This window comes from Rana temporaria, chromosome 4 (assembly GCF_905171775.1).
Source record: "Rana temporaria chromosome 4, aRanTem1.1, whole genome shotgun sequence".
Taxonomy (NCBI): domain Eukaryota; kingdom Metazoa; phylum Chordata; class Amphibia; order Anura; family Ranidae; genus Rana; species Rana temporaria.
In genome coordinates this window covers 331,215,346-331,234,252 of record NC_053492.1, presented here as the reverse complement: position 1 = coordinate 331,234,252, position 18,907 = coordinate 331,215,346, and the positions used below count along the sequence as shown (strand labels likewise).

At 43.3% G+C, this 18,907-nt stretch overlaps 1 protein-coding gene across 5 annotated transcripts in view; it reads left to right on the top strand.

The window, feature by feature from the left end:
* TBCE (tubulin folding cofactor E) overlaps positions 1-8,118 on the top strand; it is a 619,064-nt gene extending 610,946 nt beyond the window's left edge. For all 5 annotated transcript variants that reach the window (XM_040350725.1, XM_040350726.1, XM_040350724.1 and 2 more), the window contains one exon: positions 7,933-8,118. In XM_040350725.1, the coding sequence (XP_040206659.1) occupies positions 7,933-8,025 (93 nt within the window). In that variant the 3' untranslated portion in view covers positions 8,026-8,118. The remainder of the gene's footprint in view (positions 1-7,932) is intronic.
* Positions 8,119-18,907: the final 10,789 nt, after the last annotated feature.

The following is an 18,907-nucleotide window of genomic DNA, read 5'->3' as shown; positions in this document are numbered from 1 at the left end:
CTGCACGGCATGTGAGGATTGATCGGGAGTCGTTCTCCCTCGGGGAAGAGAAAAGCCGCGGAATTACAGAGCCGAACAGCTGACTTTACATTGCATTGCTTCGCTCGTGGTTACACACACAGCCCCGCCTCCTGGCCCCGTGCCTGTATCAGACAGAATGCCAGTCCAATGCTGGGGCGTGTTCTGTCTATCTGATACAGGCACGGGGTCAGGAGGCGGGGCTGTGTGTGTAACCACGAGCAGAGCAATGCAATGTAAAGTCAGCGGTTCGGCCCTGTAATTTTGTGTCTTTTCTCTTCCCCGGGGTGATCGAGGGGACAACGGCTCCCGATCAATCCCCGCATGCCGGCGGTACCTACGCACCCCCCCCTTCTCACTCCCAGCTCCTCGCCAGAAACAATTTTCTGCTCGCATTTTGCGAGTAGGCGAGTGGAAAATTTGAGGGCTGTGTGTATGTGTGTATATATATATATATATATTGTGACAGGAAGTCCGGTAAATCTGGGGGTGTTGTCACAGACGGGAGATACATTTCTGCCTTGTTTAGAAAATTCACCAATTACTATCAGGTGTCGGCTGCAGAGGTAGCCAGAAAGGTTTAAGGACGTTGGATAACTTCAGCTGTTGAGAATGAGGCAATTAAGGCATCTATAAGTTGTCCAGAGGACTACTACTGAATGTTGCATCCTGAGGCTTGTTGAGTTAAGGAGAGCAGTGAGCTGAGGAAGACTCCTTACACAGGGTGGAGAATGCGGGCAATTAAAGTAAACCCAAAATGGAGGAGATACTGAAGCAGCTGGCTATAGCAAATGCAAATCAACAGCAGGCAAATGCAAATCAACAGCAGGCAAATGCAGGTTTGCAGCGGAGCCTTGCAGCTCAACAACAAGCTCACCAAGAGAGCATTGCAGGCTTGGAACAGAGACACCAGCAGAAAATGGAGGCCATCATGAAACAGCTTCAGAGACAGCAGGCCGAGGTTGGGAGTCAGGCCAGTAACATACCGACTTTTCGGGTAAGCCACTTATTGCCAAAGATGACTGCAGATGATGACCTTGAGATGTTTCTGACCACGTTTGAGAGAACAGCGGAAAAAGAGAGTTGGCCTAAAGAACAGTGGGCTGGACTAGTGGCCCCCCTATTATCTGGAGAAGCCCAAAAGGCATATTTTGATTTGGAGCTTGCAGATGCAAAAAACTATGATCGATTAAAAGAGGAAATATTGGCACGTTTTGGTGTAACCCTGGCTGTCCGTGCTCAGCGGGTCCACAATTGGAGTTATCAGCTGAAGAAGCCACCTCGATCACAGATGTATGACCTCATCCATTTGGCCAGGAAATGGCTGCAGCCAGAAACTCTGTCCGGACCAAAAATTTTGGAGAGAGTAGTCATGGACAAATTTCTTGGGTCTCTTCCTAACACCCTGCAGAAATGGGTGAGCCATGGCGGCCTGGAAACCACAGACAAACTAGTAGACCTGGTCGAAAGGTACCTGGCAACAGAAAGTTTGTCCCCTTTCCCCAGAGATGCACAGACTTTCCACCCCAAGACCAGACCCTCCCTACCTATAGGTAAGACTGCATCAAGGGATGGGGGTGAAGAGAGGGACCAAAGAACAACTAGAGGTATTATCGGGACCACTGCTAGTGGTTGGCAAGAGTGGCCTGGAAGACCCATCCCACAAGAGAGGACCAGAAGGTTGATCTGTAACCGTTGCCGGAAGGAGGGACATGTAGCAGCGGTTTGCCCAGCGGTTGATGAACCCATGCAGTGTGACTTTCTGACAGAGAGACGACAGTCCCTTTTTGCAACCACATGCACTGCAGTAAAGGGGAATGAGAACCCTTTATGTAGAATGTGCTTAGATGGTAAAGATGTTGTGGTATTGTTGGATTCAGGTAGCCTGGTCACCTTAGTGAAAAGTGATCTAGTTGTGGGAAAAACCTTACATCTTAGGAAAATGGCTGTAGTTTGTGTACATGGGGACACTCGAGAATATCCGGTGACTACGGTTTCCTTTGAAACCTCCCTCGGTAACTTGTGTCACCAAGTGGGTCTAGTTCCCCGACTGCCACATGACGCCATTGTCGGAAGGGATTTCCCAAAGTTCTGGGGACTCTGGGATTGCCCAGATAACCCAGTAAGTGGTTCTTCTGAGCCTGAACCATCTACTCCAGAATCCTCTAACTGTGAGAATTCTCCTGAGTTTCCGTTCTCAGTCTTAGCAGGCGAAACACCAGTCCCTAGGGAGGAGCCGGCTACCTCAGAAGAGGAACAGCGGCCGATAGGGTTTGATGACCTCGAGGTGCACAGGGAAAATGTTATCACTGAGCAATTGAGGGACCCCACATTGCTAAGAGCACGGGAGAATGTAGTGAAGATAGATGGGGAGTTTGTTAACCCTGACGAGAGGGTTGCCCTCCCTTCATTATTGAAAGGGACCTGTTATATCGAGTGTCACAGAGGATAGAGGACACCATTGAACAACTGGTAGTGCCTAAACCGTACCGCAAGATGGTGTTGGAACTGGCCCATGGGCACATTCTTGGGGGACATTTGGGAGCAGAAAAAACCCAGGAGAGAATCACCCAGAGGTTTTACTGGCCTGGGATCACTAAGGAAGTGGAAGTGTACTGCTCTTCCTTTCCAGTGTGTCAGATTACTGCACCCATGCCACATTTCCGCAGTCCGTTGGTACCCCTGCCCATTATTGAGGTCCCTTTTGAGAGGATCGCCATGGACTTGGTTGGCCCCTTACTGAAGTCCACTAGAGGGCACCAGTTACCCAGAAGCGATTCCTCTCAGAAACACCTCTGCTAAAACCATTGTAAAAGAGTTATTTCAGGTTTTCAGCCGTGTGGGTCTCCGTAAGGAAGTTCTAACTGACCAGGGCACCCCGTTTATGTCTAGGGTGACTAGAGAACTTTGTAAACTCCTGAAAGTGACCCAATTACGTACATCAGTATATCACCCTCAAACAGACGTGTTAGTGGAAAGGTTTAATAAAACTTTAAAACAAATGTTGAGGAAGGTGGTGGAAAAAGACAGAAAGGATTGGGATTATCTGCTCCCTTATCTGATGTTTGCCATAAGAGGTTCCCCATTCGTCCACAGGGTTCTCTCCGTTTGAGTTACTGTATGGGAGGCACCCCCGGGGCCTACTGGACATTGCCAGGGAAACATGGGAGAGTGAGAGTTCCCCTCATCGAAGTGTGATTGAACATGTGGCACAAATGCAAGATAGAATTGCCCAAGTAATGCCGATTGTGAAGGTACATTTAGCCCAAGCCCAGTTGGCTCAACAAAGGATTTACAATTGTGGGGCCCAGGTCCGTTCCTTTGCACCTGGTGATAGGGTGTTGGTGCTGGTCCCCACGATCGAAAGTAAATTCCTAGCCAAATGGCAGGGTCCCTATGAAGTGTTGGAGAAAATGGGGGTGGTGAATTATAAAATTAGCCAACCGGGAAGACGAAAACCTGAGCAACTCTATCACGTGAACTTGTTGAAACCATGGATGGATAGAGAGTCCTTAGTCGCTAAGACTACCCGATCTTCTGCTACATTTAACCTGGCTGTCCCTGAAGTTGGGATACCGGAGACTCTGTCCAAAACTCAGCAACAGGAGGCTAAAGAGTTTGTGCTCCGAAATAGGGAGAAGTTTTCAGACTTGCCAGGTTGGGTCTCCGGAGTTGAACATGACATTATCACCACACCAGGGGATAAGGTCAAGTTAAAGCCTTATCGAATTCCAGAAGCCCGGCGAGAGGCAATTCGCCAGGAAGTAAAAAAAATGCTTGAGCTAGGGGTGATAGAAGAGTCAAATAGTGATTGGTCCAGTCCCATTGTGTTAGTACCCAAACCAGATGGAAGTTGGCGGTTTTGTAATGATTTTCACCGCCTGAATAGTTTGACACCTATCCTATGCCCCGCATAGATGAACTGATTGATCGCCTAGGCACTGCCCGGTACATGACGACGTTAGACCTGACCAAGGGTTTCTGGCAAATTCCTCTCTCAGAGTCGGCCAGGGAAAAAACAGCCTTTGTAACTTTCCAATATCGGAGGATGCCTTTTGGGTTACAGAATGCTCCCGCCACGTATAAGACCCTTCGGCCTCATCGAGACTATGCTGCTGCATACCTCGATAATGTGGTCATCCACAGTGAGGATTGGGACTCACACTTGCCAAAAGTTCAGGCTGTGTTGGATTCCATCTGGGAAGCCGGGTTTACAGCCAATCCAAAAAAATGTAGCCTTGGGTTAGAAGAGGCGAAGTATCTGGGGTATACCATTGGAAGAGGTCTAATTAAGCCCCAGATAAACAAAGTTGAGGCTATTCAGGATTGGCCACGTCCCGCCAATAAGAAACAGGTTCGTGCATTTTTGGGGATCGCGGGTTATCGCCGTTTTATCCCCCATTTTGCCTCACAGGCTGTTCCCCTGACCAATTTGACCAAAGGGAAGGAGTCTGTCATGACCAAATGGACTCCCGAAGCAGAAACAGCTTTTCAGGCTTTAAAACAGGCCTTATGTAGTCAGCCAGTTTTAAATTCGCCTGATTTTTCACGGGACTTTGTGGTTCAGACAGATGCGTCAAATGTGGGGTTAGGAGCTGTACTGTCCCAGATTATCAAGGGGGAGGAACACCCTGTTCTTTACCTCAGCCAAAAGTTGAAGGCCCATGAGGAGAATTATGCCACCATTGAGAAAGAGTGTTTGGCGGTGAAATGGGCTTTGGATTCTCTCCGGTACTACCTCGTGGGTAGACAGTTTGAACTTGTGACGAATCATGCCCCCATTGAAGTGGATGGCACAAAACAAGGAGACCAATAGGAGAATAAATAGGTGGTTCCTGGCCCTTCAGGAATTTAGTTTTGTGGTAACGCATTGCCCCGGTGTTAAAATGGGGAATGCAGATGGTTTGTCCCAAGTACATGCGTGCCTGGCAACCTGTGTCCCAACCCTAGGGTTGAAATAAGAGGGGGGGGTATGTGACAGGAAGTCAGGTAAATCTGGGGGTGTTGTCACAGACGGGAGATACATTTCTGCCTTGTTTAGAAAATTCACCAATTACTATCAGGTGTCGGCTGCAGAGGTAGCCAGAAAGGTTTAAGGACGTTGGATAACTTCAGCTGTTCAGAATGAGGCAATTAAGGCCTCTATAATTTGTCCAGAGGACTACTACTGAATGCTGCATCCTGAGGCTTGTTGAGTTAAGGAGAGCAGTGAGCTGAGGAAGACTTCTGAAGGTGAAGTGCTTGTTAACATTTTTGCTGTGTGATAAGAAAATCAAAAAGACTATTGTTTTCTCCTGGAAGACCAGCAGTGTCTACCCAGCAGTAGGCTGTGCCAGACTCCATAGGTAGGTTCCTGTGTTGTGAAGGTAGACGGCCCAAATGGCCAGGGTTTATTTTATTTTTTGTTTTGTTTATGCTGTTTGGTTGCTTGCACTTGTTTCCAGCAATATGGAAGAATAAACCATAACCCTTGTTTTTCAACCACCCTCGGCTGCCTCGCTGTATAGTTCAGTATGTAGTGAACCCACTCAGGAGGTCACACACCCCCGCTACCGAGCTAATCCCTTACAATATATGTATGTGATTTGGCTCTTCTGGGTACTAGGCATATATGCATGCCACCGACAGCTCGCTTCTGCTGTGATCACACACAGCAGGAGCCCAGCGCGGGTACCTCGGACTTGATGTCTGCTGGCACCCGCCGATCATCATCCTGCAGACACAGATCGGTGGTCTGCCTATGTAAACAAGTTCTGACAGGAAAGAAGACATGGATTCTGTGTCTCTGCAAAGCAGGGCCCAAGATCCATGTTATCCCCTAGTAAAAGCACCTCTCACACTGTACAAAAAACATAAGCTAGGCACACAGTTAACCCTTTGATCGTCCCTGATGTTAACCTCTTCCCAGCCAGTGTCATTAGTACAATTAATTTTTTAGCACTGTATTAGTGTCACTGGTCCACAAAGAGTGTCAATTAGTGTCAGAATGTCTGCCGCAATATCGCAGTCCCCCTATAACAGTGGTTCTCAACCTGGGGGTCAAATGATGATTTGCCAGGGGTCACCAAATCCTGGGCTGTTCCTGAAGCCTGCACTGTTCTCCCAGGAAGGGAGATAAGAGGGGGAGGAACAAAGAAAAAGGGAGAGAAAGGAGAAAAAGAGAGATCAAGAAAGACAGCTAGAGGGAAGGATGGGGGAAAAAAACAAGGAATTAGGATAGAGAGAGATGAAAGGGAAAGAAAGGAGAACAAAGAGAAAGAGTGGTACATCCTAAAATGTACTATAAGGGGTTTTAATACTGTACGAGTGGAAGGCACTCAGGAAGAGCTAAATGTCTGCGGGTTAGGGGCGCAAATTACTTGTCTTGCCTTGGGTGCTTTCAACCCACGCTATGAAAATAATTTTATTGTTAGGGGTCCCCACAACTTGGGAAGTTTTATCAAGGGGTCACGGCACTAGATAGGTTGAGAACCACTGCCCTATAAGTTGCTGTTCGCCCCCATTACTAGTATAAAAATAAATATATCCCATCATTTGTAGACGCTATAGCTTTTGAGCAAACCAATCCATATACGCTTATTGGGAATAATGTAGCAGAATACATATTGGCCTAAATTTATGAAGAAATGTATGTAACGGTATGGCCCGTGGGACCCAGAGGCGCTTTAAGGATACGGGGTACTCCTGGTTCAGCTTCACCAATGACTCTTGGGTCATCCTATGTCCACTAGGGGCATAGGATGACTGAGAAATTATATCTTGAATTACATGAGATGGGACAGTAATGATAATTCATGTATAGCAGGATATCTTGAAATATTACAAGTTGTTCATTCTGAACACAACAGGTCAGTAGATTGTCTCCTTCAATGTGGAACATAGACTGTTGAGATGTTAATTGATATTAATCACCTCCAGCTACCTGGCTGTAGTGATGAAAGCTTGCTGTGATTGAATTCTATTGTCTATTGTGTTAATTAAGCCTGGCTCCTAAGATATTTCATGGTGCTATGCTAACAAACCCTGTATTGTTTGAAAGTTCTATTGATGCTAATATGTGTTGTGAGTTAACACACTCTAAAGGTCAGACGTCTGACTTATGTTCACTAAAAGAATGTGTATTGTGTAGCAGGTGAGAATAGCTTATCGCGGAGTTAGAAAGTCTGTCTAAGATGTGGATTGAGGGGGACTCGTTGGCACCCATTGTGTGATATTGTGGGTGGAGTGTGTCATTTGATTACTGCAGCATGCTTTCTAACTGTATGTAAGAAACCTGAGTTTACCATTAAAGTCTGTCTGTTTGGAACCAGAGAACAGAGCTGTGTCTCGTTATTCTGGGGGGAAATCCAATGGTCCTGTCTGCTGGATTGTGGAGTGTCGGAAGCTGTCTTGGGTTGGTGGAATGGAATATCGTAACCGTGTTAACCCCTGACCGTTAGAGTAATAAATATTTTTTTTCAAAATTGTCAGTCTTTTTCTGTTTATATTGTGCAGGGGTTAAATACCAACAAGGATATTTGTGGGGAAAAAAGGATATACATTTTTTTTTGGTACAGCATCACACGACAATTGTCACGTGCAATTGTCAGTTAAAGTAACGCAGTGCTGTATCACAAAAATTGCCTAGTCACAAAGGGGGGTAAATCTTCCTGAGGTCAAGTGGTTAATGTATTTTGTATTAAAATGTTGCACTTAATAAACTTTGCACAAATAAAGTGTGACAAAAAAATTTAACTACCACCTGTTTTTATTCTTCAGGGTCTCTGCTTTTAGAAAATATACACTGTTTGCCATTTTAACTAATCTTCAGGCCTAAAATTATTTTTAAACATGTGTAAAATATGTAAAAACAGCTCTGGCAGCAAAAGGGTTAATGTTTTATTAAATATGTAATGTTTTTTTTTTTACTTTCAGATGGAAGGCAAAGAAATTGAACTTGAAAATGACTTGAAGCCCTTGCAGTTTTATTCCGTAGAAAATGGAGACTGTGTATTGGTTAGATGGTGATAAAACACTACAATGAGCCCAGCAGCCCCAAGTTCTTTTTTTTAAATCCGCCTTACGATGCATATAGTTATTAAACATTTATTGAAATTGTAATATCCTGCCATTACTGTGGTTTTTCTTGTTCTATTATTTACCTCTGATGATAAGGGGGCTGTCGTACTCACATTAAGGGCACTATACGTTGGGGACAGTCTGTCACGTATCTGGTAGAAGTCTGATATGACAAGGTCAGCCTCCCTTATATCTTCAACCCAAGCCCCACTGAAGGTGGAACAGATGGTGGCTAGGCACAGGAGGAACACTATGCCTGAGAACGTTGCTTGCGGTTGGAGTTGTAGGCTTGGTAGCACGGGCAGGACAACAGGCAAGGAGCTGGGATGAAGCTCAATAGATCAGCTAATGTTTAAGAGGCACTCCAACCAGCTTGCAGGTTCAGGCTTTGTGGCTTGCCAGAACTTCCTGTGGTCAGGAGACAGGAAGATACTGGACCCAGGAGAACTGAGATGATATGGAGCCAGCACAGATACCCAGCAGCAGTATTGGAGCTGAACAGAGAACGAAAGCAGAGTTGTGAACATAGCCGGGTTCAGTAACAGGCAGGAAGCAAGGTACAAGGCATTACGCAGAAGCAGGGTCAGGGGGAAGCAGGAGTCAGGAATCAGTAGTCAGTGTATATCAAAGTCCAAAAGCAGAGTCAGGGGAAGCCAGGATCAGCAACGCGTATTATGTAGATTTAAACAGGGTTCAGGACACAGCTGAAGACCAGTCTGTAAGGTACCAGTGATTGGTAGTGTCCGAAGTGTAACTTGTGTGCTGAGGATTCAGGCAAAACGTAGTCAGGCAGATTAGGTTGGCAACAAATCAGGCAAAGCGGTACACGATTGAAATCCAGAGAGTGGTCAGGCAGGCAAAGGTCATACACGAGCTGGCGGTGAAGTACAAAATCAGTAGGCTAGAGAGTAGTCAGGGATTCAGGCAGAAGTTCAAGATGATGATCAAGATCAAAAGCAGTCAGAACACCCAGGAAGCTAATCCACATAAATGGGCGCTGAGTGATAGCATCACTTCCTATTTATGGGCTGCATTGATTGAAAATTGTCCACAGCTGGCAACAGGTGGAGCTAGTGAGTCCAAGGTAATGCTTAATACTGCAAGGACATTTCCAAAAGTCCAGATCTCCTCTGTAGCACAACAGGTAAGGCTGCAGCTGTGGGACCAGGAAAATCCCAGTTCAAATACATACCTCCCAACTGTCCCTGATTTCGAGGGACTGTCCCTGATTTGTCCCTCATTCTCCTCATTTGTCCCTCATTTTGGTCTGATCTATACAGATGTATATAAAATTTCCCAGTGCTAAACCTTTCATCTGATTTCTAAATTGCTGCATTTGTAAATTCCAAAAGCCAATATAAAGAAATGGCTGTGAAAAAAGCTGCGCTGCAAAATGTGAAACAATATCAACGTGACGTTCAAATATAAGATAGGTGCTAACATGCACAAATCACTAGTGAATTCTAAGAAGAACAAGAAAACAAATGAATAGTGCAAAGTCCATATGAATGGAGAAATCGCAGAGAATATCAAAAAGAAGGCAGAAAATTCTCCAAATGGGTGAAAAGTATCCTGGCAGTATCCCGTGAATCTGTGAGACAGATGATAGTGTCCTCCACCAGTAAATCCTAGCTGCTTACCAGATAGTTGAAATAATCAAGCATGTAGCCAAGTAAAACCACCGAGACAGTATTCCAGGATCTCCAGGGTACGTTTTTCACTTTCACAAATCAGACCACTCAATCTCCATAGTGTGACCCAAAAGAGAGAAGGCTGACATAGTGTTTTACCATAAAAAGGGTTTTTATTAATAAAAAGGTTGCACTTACAATTATGCAGTAAAAATCGTGCGTGTAGTTTGTTTAGCCGGCCGGCTGTACTGTCCGCTCGTCCTTCCGGATAGACAGCGCAAATCGTGGTGACGTCAGCACGCCGCTCTTCCCAACGCCGTTTCGTCCAATGACTTCTTCCAGGGGTACGAGCGGCGTGCTGACTCACCACTCTTTTAAAGCACAGAACAACGCCCAGGACCGCCCAGCTCTGAGCTTCAGTGATCGCGGGCGCAAGCCGCCATATTTGAATTGGGATCCTTGCCCTTATTACACGACAGTAGAAAAAAACTCAAAGGCAGGCATTTAAAGAACCAGAGGGCATATTAGCGCCATATAATTCTTATAATCTGAACAACTGAATGCTCAAATCAGCTAGATTGAAAATCTAATAAAAAAAGGGGTTGGATTATGAATAAGGTATAACACTCTACGCAATAACCTACCCTAAAAAATCAAGAGGAAATGTATGTTGCATCAATTATTTAAAAAAGATAAAACACAAAAATAAAATGAAAATAATAAAAAATGTATATATAAAGGCCCTCTATATATTTGCAATCGTAGAATATACACCATTAGCTGAATAGGTAGCAGTTAGAATACTGACATCTTGTGGCCACAGCAGTGAATTGAGCATTAAAACTTTTTACAAAGTGGTAAAAATCTGGTAGGTCAAACAAATTGGAGCCTCTCATTAAGGAGGATCCAGAATGTCAACACTCCAGTATTAGTAATTGAATTCAACGGTACAACGGTACAATTAAAAATGGATTAAATATATATCCATATCTTTGATGAAATTTTGGAGAGAAAAGGAACCAAATTATAGGAGACCATGAATATAATGTAATTTAAATTATATTCATGGTCTCCTATAATTTGGTTCCTTTTCTCTCCAAAATTTCATCAAAGATATGGATATATATTTAATCCATTTTTAATTGTACCGTTGTACCGTTGAATTCAATTACTAATACTGGAGTGTTGACATTCTGGATCCTCCTTAATGAGAGGCTCCAATTTGTTTGACCTTCCAGATTTTTACCACTTTGTAAAAAGTTTTAATTCTCAATTCACTGCTGTGGCCACAAGATGGCAGTATTCTAACTGCTACCTATTCAGCTAATGGTGTATATTGTACGATTGCAAATATATAGAGGGCCTTTATATATACATTTTTTATTATTTTCATTTTATTTTTGTGTTTTATCTTTTTTAAATAATTGATGCAACATACATTTCCTCTTGATTTTTTAGGGTAGGTTATTGCGTAGAGTGTTATACCTTATTCATAATCCAACCCCTTTTTTTATTAGATTTTCAATCTAGCTGATTTGAGCATTCAGTTGTTCAGATTATAAGAATTATATGGCGCTAATATGCCCTCTGGTTCTTTAAATGCCTGCCTTTGAGTTTTTTTCTACTGTCGTGTAATAAGGGCAAGGATCCCAATTCAAATATGGCGGCTTGCGCCCGCGATCACTGAAGCTCAGAGCTGGGCGGTCCTGGGCGTTGTTCTGTGCTTTAAAAGAGTGGTGAGTCAGCACGCCGCTCGTACCCCTGGAAGAAGTCATTGGACGAAACGGCGTTGGGAAGAGCGGCGTGCTGACGTCACCACGATTTGTGCTGTCTATCCGGAAGGACGAGCGGACAGTACAGCCGGCCGGCTAAACAAACTACACGCACGATTTTTACTGCATAATTGTAAGTGCAACCTTTTTATTAATAAAAACCCTTTTTATGGTAAAACACTATGTCAGCCTTCTCTCTTTTGGGTCACACTATGGAGATTGAGTGGTCTGATTTGTGAAAGTGAAAAACGTACCCTGGAGATCCTGGAATACTGTCTCGGTGGTTTTACTTGGCTACATGCTTGATTATTTCAACTATCTGGTAAGCAGCTAGGATTTACTGGTGGAGGACACTATCATCTGTCTCACAGATTCACGGGATACTGCCAGGATACTTTTCACCCATTTGGAGAATTTTCTGCCTTCTTTTTGATATTCTCTGCGATTTCTCCATTCATATGGACTTTGCACTATTCATTTGTTTTCTTGTTCTTCTTAGAATTCACTAGTGATTTGTGCATGTTAGCACCTATCTTATATTTGAACGTCACGTTGATATTGTTTCACATTTTGCAGCGCAGCTTTTTTCACAGCCATTTGTATTTATGTCCATCTAACATGAGTTGCAGCAGCTTGTTTTTTTGTTTTTCATCTGGTTAATTTTATTTTGTTATTTTTATGTTTTTTATTCTTTCGTGGCTGGTCTCATACCATTTATGATTGAATTGACCAGCGCAGTATTTATTCCTATAAATATAAAGAAATAGTAGTGGTAAAAAAAAGCACTTGTGGGTTTAACCAATCTTATTTTTTTGTACAATTCTCCTTTAAGGGGGGCGTGACAAGGGGTGTGTCCTATGCCTACATACTTTTGCTGATAGGTGTCCCTCATTCCCATCTCAGAAAGTTGAGAGGTATGCAAATACACCCCGGTACATGACACAGTCAGTACTGTTAGAGAGTCAGGGCGCCCTTTAAATAGGCGTCTGACGCCAATTGGAGTTAGGGACGCGCTCCTGATCGTGCACGCCATCCGTTGCGCACTGGCATTTGGGAGAGCCCATAGTTGTCTGTGACCATGCGCGACAGGCGCAAACTACCAGTTCTCTTACATTGCCCCCCCCTTAAGGGCAGCCTCTGGATGCCCTTCAGGGCTTTTTTTTCAGGGTGTCGTTGAAAGAAGGCTCGCACCAGTCTTGGAGCATGCACATTAGAAGCTGGTTCCCAAGAATTTTCCTCTGGGCCGTAGCCTTTCCATTTGATTTCACGTATTTCTTGCAGTCCTGCATTAAATCTGGCCACTAGAAGGTACGGGAGATAAAATTGTTGGTCTTGAGAATTCCGAAGAAGGGGTTGATCACGACGTCTCCGAATAGCAACTCTGAATCGTTCAGGGACAAAGATTTGCTCTTTATGGAAGTAAAGGTATCTTCTTAATTGAAGAGCCAGGTCCTGGAAAGGGGGGTCTGTTTACCACATCTTCTTTTATTTGTGACATCAGGTCCGCTTGAAGAAACAGAATTTTTTTGGCTGGGAGAATGGTATCAGGTTCCAAGGATATTGCAGGGCTGTTGAACATGCGAGATAAAGCATCCGGTTTGCTTTTCTTTGAACCAGGGCAATAAGTAATGTGAAACGTGAAAAGAACAGTGCCCACCTTGCTTGTAGAGGCCTTAATCGTTAATACTCTAATAGCCATATTCAGAGAGACTTACGCCGTCGTAAGTCCGAATGAGCGCCGTCGTATCTTTGCGCGCATTCTTAAAATTAGATATGCGATAGGATTTACGTGGATTTACGCGTCGAATATGTAAATGAGCAAGATACGCCGATTCACAAACGTACGTACTCCCGTCGCAGTAAGCTACGCCGTTTACGTAAGACATACGCCGGCGTAAAAATAAACCACCAAAAAGATGGCACAGCCCATGCAAGGTATGGACGACGGAACAGCCGTCGTATTTTACGCCGTTTGCGTAAGCGTACGTGAATAGGGCTGGGCGTAGGTTACGTTCACGTCGAAAGTATTTGCGACGTGATTCTGAGCATGCGCCGTACCAACGGCCCACATTTACATGGGGTCACGGTTACTTTACATGTAGCACGCCCACTACCTGCCTAATTTGGATTAGGCGGGGTTACGCCGGGCCATTTGCGCTACACCGACGTAACTTCGGGAGCAAGTGCTTTGTGAATACTGGCCTTGCCTCACTATGTTACGTTGGCGTAGTGCAAATGGGATGCGCTACGCCAAACTAAAGATGCGCCCGTCACTCTAAATCTGGCTATAAGTTTTTGTAATCCGTGAAGATGAGGATTGGGTGAGACGCTCCCTAGATAACGCCACTCTTTAAGTGCAGCCTTGATGGCCAGCAACTCTTGGTCTCCAGTGTCATAATTCCTCTCAGAAGGATTCAGCTTTTTGGAGAAAAAGGATGAAGTAAGGATTTGGGTCCCTGGCGTTGAGATAATATAGCCCCAACTGCATTCTGAGGCATCTACCTCCAATACATAGGCCAAGAATGGGTCAGGATGCTTCAAGATGGGGGCTGAAGTAAATAACGCTTTTAGTTGTTCAAAAGCCTCTTGAGCTTCTGAAGTCCAACAGAAGGGAACATGCTTTCTTGTTAATTGTGTGATGGGGTAATGATGCCGGAGAAGTCCTTGATAAATTTTCTATAGAAGTTAGCAAATCCTACAAACCTCTGAACAGCTTATCTGTCTGTAGGAGCAGGCCATTCTAGAATGGATGCGACTTTCTGTTAGTCCATGGAAATACCATCGGCAGAGATGACAAGTCCCAGAAAAAGTATGGTTTGTTTATCAAATTCATTTTTCAGCTTTTGCATAAAGGCGGTGTTCACGGAGCAACTCAATACCTTCTTTTTTTTTTTTTATAATTCTTTATTTTATATATCTTTTTCTTTTATCATATACAGAAAATAAAATACAGCCATTTCAATTTCCTCAATGACATATCAACCATGTTTAACATTAACTAAATATCTCACATTCCATATTTGGAATATCTGCATTTTATATCATATCAATTTTTCCTTTCCTTAATTGTAGTGCATTCTTTTACCTATTCTTACTACCCTCCACTACAATCTTCGAGAGAGCATCTTTACCATCAAAGAGCAATAGTTTCCCCCCCACCCCCCCCCCCCCCCACAAAGAGAAAAAACAGAGAGAACACAAAAAAAAAAAAAAAAAAGAAGAGAAAAAAATAAATAAATAATAAATAAAAATAAATAAAAAGGGAACAGATTCTCCCCCCTCTCTCCAGCCCCTCCCGCCCCCTCTAGTTATCACAACCCCCATATTCAATATATGGGGTCCAAGTCCTCAAATACTCCTCCTCTCGCTCCCTGAGTCCCATGGTAAGATTTTCCATCAATTGAATCTCATTTATTCTGCTAAACCATTGTGTTTTTGTTGGAGGAATCGTGCTCTTCCATAAGATTGGTATGCACGCCTTAGCTGCCGTTAATAAATGTCTTAATAAGGATTGTTTATACTTTTCCAGAGACAGTGAAATATCGAAGAGCAAAAATGCTTCTGGTCTATCACCTAAATTTACCCCAGTAATCTCTCGAATCGTCTCCGAGACCATGTCCCAGAATTCCTTTAATTTTTGACAGCTCCAAAAAATGTGTATCATGGTCCCTTCTTCTTTCTGGCATCTCCAGCACAAACTTGATGTATTCGGGAAGATCCGATTCAATAACTTCGTGTCCTGTACCACCTGGTCAGTACTTTGTAACCCCCCTCCTGGTATCTGGATGCAATTGACGCTTTATGTATAAATGAAAAGATCTTGTTTTTCTGTTTCTCTGAAAACTTTATGCCCAAGTCCCTTTCCCATGCCTGTATAAAAACTAATTCTTGGGGTGCACTAGAATCAATCAATAGATTGTACATATATGATAACATATGTCTCTTTGGTTCTTTCTTTAAGCAAATTTCTTCAAATTTCGACGGTGGTCCTATCTCCTCCTCTCGGATTTTTAGAGAACCTATGAAGGTTCTCAGCTGATTTCGTCTCCAAAGTCTAAATCCTCACCGTATGCTTGTTCCATTTGATCGTTATGCATCACATGATTATTGGTCATAAAGTGTGTCAGTCTGCTAATTCCCTTCCGTCTCAGATTGTTAAAACATCGGTCTTTAAGACCTGGCTCAAAGCTTGGGTTGCCCAAAATGGGTGTCATTGGACCAATGTGTTTCAGCAAATTTGTTTTCTTAGCGATCTTTCTGATCACTCTAAGAGTGGCATTTATCGTTGGATGTTTTTTTATACTCTGAGGAATCTTGCTTTCTGCTATCCATGCCAATCCTTCTAATGGAATGTTGCACATCTCACGTTCCATATTAACCCATGGTTTGTCTTCCTGATGTGTGCACCAGTCTGCTATACGTGCTAAGTGCGAGGCGTCATAATAGCCTATGGGGTCTGGAAGTCCAACTCCCCCCCTTTCTTTCGGTAAACTCAGTATGTTCCTCCGCACTCTTGCAGATTTACCTGCCCAAATAAATTTCATAAATCTGGCTCTCATATCTCTTAAAAATCCCGTCGGTATTTTTATTGGTAAGGTCTGGAACAGATATAGTATTCTTGGCATTAAATTCATTTTTACTATATTAATTCTGCCGAACCAAGAAAAAATTTCTTTGTCCCACTTTTGTAGGTCAAGTTTAATTTGTTTTATCAAAGGAGCAAAATTTAATTCAAAGATCCTACTTATCTTCTTTGGTATCTTAGTCCCTAAATAGTCTACATGGGAATCTGTCCATCTAAGGGAGAAATTAGCTGTTAATTGTTGTTTCATCCGACTCTCTACCTCCACTCCCATAGCTTCCGACTTGTTGTAATTTACTTTAAAGTTAGATATGTCTCCATATCTTTTTATTTCTGCAAATAGGCATGGTAACGATGTTATTGGGGCGGTTATTGTGAACAGTAGATCATCGGCATACGCTGCTACCTTGTATTCTTCTCCCTTACCTCGTATACCTTTTATATCTGTGTTTGCTCTAACAACTCTCAGAAATGGTTTCAGTGAGAGGATAAATATAATAGGGGAGAGGGGGCATCCCTGTCGGGTTCCGTTCTGAATGGAAAAGCTATCCGATTTTATCCCATTTATTTTTACCCTTGCAGTAGGGCAAGAGTAAAGACTCATAATCCAATTCTGTAATCCCCTTCCTAATCCTATATGTTGCAGTATCGCTTTTAAAAATCCCCAATCCACTCTGTCAAAAGCTTTTTCCGCATCCGCCGAAATAATGATTAGTGGCTTATTAAGTTGTTGGGCTAGATGTATTGTACTTAAAACTCTTTGGGTATTTTCTCTGCCTTCTCTACCTGGCGTGAACCCAACCTGGTCTGCGTGTATCAGGGCGGGGATATACGTCAGAATTCTATCGGCCAATATCCTTGCGAAAATTTTTAAGTCCACATTTAGCAAGGATATTGGGCGGTAGCTCGCGCACTGAGCAGGGTCCTTCCCATCCTTGGGAATTACTGCTATTTCTGCCATTAGAGTTTCCGCCAGCATCCTATGTCCGTCACGAATTGAATTATAAGCCGAGATAAACTTAGGCGCAAGCTTTTCTGCGAATATTTTATAATATCGTAGTGTGTATCCGTCAGGGCCTGGGGCCTTTCCCAGTTTTAATGATCTGAGGGCACCTAAAAACTCCTCTATTGTGATTGGTCCATCTATTTTCTCTGCGTTCTCTGTCGTTATACTGGGCATCCCTGAATCCTTTAAATATTCTTTTATCTTTTCTTCTCTGTCAGATATTTTTGCCTTTGATGATTTTTTATCCAATTGATACAAGTTTGAGTAGTATTCTCTGAATACTCCCGCTATTTGCTGCGTTGATCTAACTATTTCATCTCCTTGTGTTTTAATTTTTTCTATCCGGTTCCGGGCTTTCGTCTCTTTGAGTGCATTTGCCAACAGTCTGCTAGGTTTATTCCCGTACTCATAATATACTCTTTTACATCTACTCAATTTAGCTTTTGCTTTTTCTGTTAACATAAGATTCAGTTTTTCTCGCAGGCCCGTCAGCTTTTCCTCGAACCGCTGTGTCTGCGCTTTTTTATGTGCCATTTCCATCGTACGGATCTCTCCCAGCAGAGTGTTGAGTTTAGCACCCAGAGAGCGTTTTCTGTGTGCTCCTAATGATATAAGCACGCCCCTTAAATAACACTTGTGCGCCTCCCAGATATACATTGGACTTGTTTCCTCCAGATCATTAATATCAAAAAAAGTATCTATCTCCCGAGCTAGCTGCTTCTCATATATTGGGTCTTTTAGTAAGGACTCGTTTATTTTCCAATTCCATCCATCTGGGCCTCTCTCTCCCCACTCTATGCTACAGCTTGTAGGCGCATGATCTGATATGGTAATTGATCCTATTGATGCATCTCGCAAACGAAAAAGAATATTCTGATCGATAAAAATATAATCGATTCTCGTGTATGTCTTATGTTTAGCGGAGAAAAAACTGTAGTCCTTATCGTGTACGTGCATAATCCTCCAGCTATCCACTAACTCTGCATCTTGTAGCATCGATTTTACTTTGCGTAATTTTATGTTAGATATGTGGGATCTACCCTTTGATACATCAATTGTTGGTTCTAATGCTATATTCAAATCTCCACCTAAAATTAATGTCCCCTCTTTATTTTGTTGTATAATTTCCAGATATCTTTCCAGAGCAGGTATGGGATTCACATTGGGTAAGTATAGATTTGCCAGAGTGACCTTTTGCTCCCCTAATTGACCCTTTACTATCACCATCCGTCCTTCGTCATCTGTTATTAGATCGGATTCCTTCCATAACATTTGTTTCGAAAACATAATTGCCACACCATTTGCCTTGGATGTCTGAGAGGCACCATGATACACAATTGGAAACTTATAGTTTCCCAATTTTGGGATCTTATTTTTTCTAAAGTGTGTCTCTTGCAGAAAAATTACTTGTGCTTTGTTTCTGCCGAGTTCCGCCATTAATTTTGAACGCTTTTCTGGACTATTTAAGCCCTTTACATTATAAGAAATAAAGTTAATTGTGTCCATTTTGTCTTCCTTTCTCTTCCCTCCCGCCGCCCCCCCTCCTCCAACTATCTGAAGCGTATACAAAAAGTTCTCAAATATTCCACAAGGGAATCTGAGGTCCCAAAGAGGGGAAGTGGCGAGAGGGAGGAGGGAGGAAGAGGGAGAGCAGAGAGAGAGGAGAAGAAGGGAGAAAGAAGAGAGAGAGGAGAGAGGGAAGAGAAGAAAAAAAAAAAAAAACACCCCCCCTTACCCGTCCCTCGGAGGCTGGTCACTCGTCCAAGCCCCCGAGTAGTTTACTTCCCTTTCCCTTTTAACTCCAACCACTCGGTCCCTATTGGTCTGTCAACCTATAGGG